The following is a 4,329-nucleotide window of genomic DNA, read 5'->3' on the forward strand; positions in this document are numbered from 1 at the left end:
GCTGATTTTTTTTTTTGTTCTTGTCGCTGTTTTGTTTTGTTTTTGTGCTGGTCGCTGTGTTTTTGTTTTTTTTTTTTGTTCTTGTTTCCCTTTTTTGTTCTTCTTTTTTTCCTTCCTTTCATCCCACGCTTTATAGGGTGTGTGATTAAATGCAGGTAGGGGTATTTTGTTCATGGGACATGTTGCCGAAGGCACCCTATAATGCAAGACATGTTCCATGCTCTAAGTATCTGAGTAACACACAAGAGAATATTGTGTCCATATTATATTCAAGCCGTTATCTGAGAGATAATGCTTGCATCGTTTGCACACTATTAATTCATGATAAGGACAATATGTCGTATGCGACGTTAGGGGATGTATGAGCACATTATGTGCGGCAAAGGGATCTGGAAGGAAAACAGGAACTGTATAAGGTAATTTATTATGCGCGCATGATGCCGGCACAATGCGCATATACATATATATATATGTGTATACGTGCATGATAGGCAGGGTACTCAGTTTGCAGCATACATATGTTCACATTTCGTGAACGCGAAATCATATGCCCGATGTGAGGATAGGATCCCCGAACTAGAATGTAATATAGGACAGGGCAAAGTGAGTATCCTCCGTGAAGACAAGAAAATGACATATATGTATTCGCTTCCGCATTACTCCAATTGTAGACAAGTTTATGGACAGATACAAGAGCGCTACTCGACGAATTTGTGGCAAGTTTGGAAGATGACAACCTAGACAGCTATGCAGCTAATTGTTTGAACGCGGGTTACAAGTATCCGGGGTATGAACGACCAGTGTACGCGAGGACGGTGGGCGACAGACTTATGTGCAGACTCATGACAGGAGCATTATATTTCATGAATGGGTGGGGCCCCGGGTCCTCTAGCGCGGCCCCTACAGACCCTACTAATGAAGCGTTGAAGGAATATATAAGGTGCGCAATAGTAAATGTATTCATGTACATATTGCTGGAATCTCCATGCAGAAGTAGAATGGGCATACATAATGCATGGTACACCATGAAACAGCTGGAAGACGGGCCAGGGCGTGGTTTAATAACCACAAGTAAATGTGGGCAGGGAGTGTTTCAAAACATACAAACACAGAACTTCGACATGGGAACAGAGATTAAGGGATGGTTAGAGAACAACAAAAGCTTGACTCAAAAATTTGCAGGGCCACGCATACAACGCATATGTACGACAACACTAGAAGACCTTGACGGGGTAAAACCGGGTACATATAAAATGGGTGACCAAATAGAAATGCAGCCAGAGGAGATAGACGCTATACGTCAGTTAGGCAAGGGAGTGAAGACACTTGTTGAGGAGGTGAAGAAGGGGGTTGAGCAATGCGAGCGAGATTATGGGAAATGCATGGAGTCTATCCAACACGTCTCGAGTAGCGATCGTGACGATGAAGCCAGTAAGGCAAGAGTATCGCACGCTGTCAGCAGCGGTAAACCAGCACCAACGCGCGGCGCACCGGCAGGTAAGGACCGATGGGATAAAGCACTAATACGGCACGTACCAATACGGCCGCCACCGATACCACTGCGCGTTGATGCCTCGAACAACAACAGCGCACGCACGGCACATCTTCGCTGCCCCACGTCGGTTGCACGATGAGCACAGCGGCGACCACGATGGCAGCGATAGCGACGAGGCAGCGAACGAGGGCGGTACGGCGACAACATAAAAGTGTACTGCACCATGCAATCGACCTGCCCTGCCACTACCTGATCGAACCGTCCAGGCCCCTTCTTTCTGTACCACTTTGTGTCCTTTTTTTTTTTATCATCTTTTCGTCCATCTTTCGTGCGTCCTTTCTTGTTCATTTGCAGCAGGCACGACACCGGCAGTACCACCAACTACGGTACCAGCGGAACCAAAGAAGGCTGTTCCTGAAGAGACAAAACCAGAGACGGGCGTAGGAAAGAAGGCAGCAGAGGCATCACATCAGAGAGGAGCCTCGGGATCCACAACACCAGTAACGGGGACTCCACGGTCAGAAACACCACCGCAAGGAGCAGGTCAGGGACCAGGACCTGGACAACAACCCCCACCTCCATCACCACCACGGGCAGAACCAACGGACCCTAGTAAGGGACAGAAAGATGAAGAAAAAGCACGTAAGTGCCCTAAGACACCAGAGGCTTCTACAGTCAAGAATGCAGGCAAAGGTCTCGCCGGTGCCTCATCGACTACCACTATCACTTTTGGAACGAGTTCCGGAGCTGAGGATGCATGTGACAAGACGACCAAAGACTCGGGACCAGGTAGTCTCCTGAGTAAATGTCGACAACAAAAACAACGACAAAAAAACACACAACTTTTCCGGCGCGCGCGACAGCGAGAGAAACCACACGTCGAATGAGAATGAAGGGGCGAGACCGCACGGGGCAGCGACGTAGACGTCGATGTAGACGTAGACAGACGTCGACACACACACACTGTGTGTGTTGTGTGTTGTGTGTGGGAGACAGAGAGAGTCTTTTCCCGAGTGGCACCGTAACCACCGTGCGTCTCCTGGCCCGCCGTCCCCGTGGCACCAATGGTGCCGACCGTGTGGCAAAATCATCCAGCGACGGACCAGCACAAACGTGTAGTTGACCGACCGTGGTCCACCGTGTGGTCGAACAATGCAGCGACGGACAGCGGGCAAGCGCCGTCAACGGTGGCACCATCGTGTCGCCCGTGTGGCCGACCAATCGTGATGAACCATCGGTTGCCGACCGTGTGGTCAAGCATCGTCGCCGGACCGTGTGGTCAACCATAACGACCAACCACCATCAGAGACAGAACGTGTGGTCAACCATAACGACCAACCACCATCAGAGACAGAACGTGTGGTCAACCATCATCGCCAGCGACTGACCACGTAGTCAACCATGACCATCCACCGCACAACACTTGAGTTATTTCCATATTCTTCCTTTTCGTTCAAACTCAAAGGTACTGCAAATACACCGGACACGACAGATAACGGTGCGGCGGATTCACCGCAGGCACCCGCCCCCGCACCGGCACCAGCACCTCCTGCAGCACCGGCAGGAGGAGACAGTAGTGGAAAAGATCAATCCTCGGGAGGCACCAGTACAGACCAGGTTGCAGACAACAAAGTTAAGTGTACACAGGGGCCTCAGGTATTTAAGGAAACAAATACAGGCATGGGCATCTCCGGTGCTACATCAAGCATCGTCCTTTCCTTCGCACCTACGTCGGAAAACGATGATGACTGTGACAAGAAACCTGATGACACCGGAGCAGGCAGTGTCCTGCGTGAACATCCAACAGGACAAGAAAGCAAACAACAAAAAATGCAACCACAATTTCCGGCGACACAGGGAGAGACACCACGGAGAGAGAGAAACCAAACGTCGAATGAGAATGAACGGAAGAGCGATCGGTCGGCCGCTGGACGTAGACGTCGACACAGACAGACCGACAGACGTCGACACACTGTGTGTGTTGTGTTGTGTTGTGGGAGAGAGAGTCTTTTTCCGGGGTGGCACCTGCCAACCACCGTTCGCACCGTGGTCAACCGGGAGCGATGGACCCCAAGCACCCGTCGTCAGCCGACCGTGTGCCCAACCAAATATCTGAAGGTGCAGATTCTTTCATATTCTTTTCCTCCTGTTCTAACTTACAGATCAAGATGTTACTCCGGTTACACAACGTACGAACCAGGAAGGATCAGGGGTGCAACCTGGGCAGGAACCAGTGCCAGCTTCATCTGGACCCGGTTCTACTGGTGACCAACACCCCGGTTCCTCCGGATCCGGTTCTACCAGTGCTGGTACTGGAACTACAGAAGGTTCAGGTGCAGCAGGTACAGGTGGCAATGGCCGGGACACGGGCTCCCAGGGAGATTTCTCGGGTCTCTCTCTAAATGACCCTGGCATCTTCAAGGATGGTAACCCTGGTGGTGGAATGGCGCCACCGACCTTAGATGCGGGAACTTCTAAGAACCCTATTGAATACCCCGGCACACCCAGGAATCCGAATAGTGGTCCCCATGCACCCGACCTAACCGGCGATATCCTTACCGCCACTACTCCCATCCTGTTTTTTCTCACTTCCGTCACCGTCGCCCTTCTTGGTTATTCCCTTTGGAAAGTAAGCATGCACACAACCCACAACCACACAACCACACACACACGCACAAGCACGCACAAATATAATCGCGTGGAAATGCACATGGGTTGGTACTGCCGCACTGTTCCCAAAAGGAACTATAAGCAACTTACTATTGGGGAAGTTACTCCCAAAAAATAATATACAAACGGAAAAAAAACCACTAGAGACGTACGTCGCGAAATGC

At 50.6% G+C, this 4,329-nt stretch overlaps 1 protein-coding gene across 1 annotated transcript in view; it reads left to right on the forward strand.

Moving 5' to 3' along the window:
• Positions 1-179: 179 nt before the first annotated feature.
• AK88_05250 (uncharacterized protein) overlaps positions 180-4,329 on the forward strand; it is a gene marked incomplete at both ends in the record, with an annotated part of 8,336 nt that continues 4,186 nt past the window's right edge. Inside the window, 5 exons of the mRNA XM_012482852.1 lie at positions 180-359; positions 672-1,431; positions 1,853-2,296; positions 2,961-3,428; positions 3,658-4,107. Coding sequence (XP_012338275.1) covers positions 180-359; positions 672-1,431; positions 1,853-2,296; positions 2,961-3,428; positions 3,658-4,107 — 2,302 coding nt within the window. The remainder of the gene's footprint in view (positions 360-671; positions 1,432-1,852; positions 2,297-2,960; positions 3,429-3,657; positions 4,108-4,329) is intronic.

This window comes from Plasmodium fragile (assembly GCF_000956335.1).
Source record: "Plasmodium fragile strain nilgiri unplaced genomic scaffold supercont1.107, whole genome shotgun sequence".
Classification (NCBI taxonomy): domain Eukaryota; phylum Apicomplexa; class Aconoidasida; order Haemosporida; family Plasmodiidae; genus Plasmodium; species Plasmodium fragile.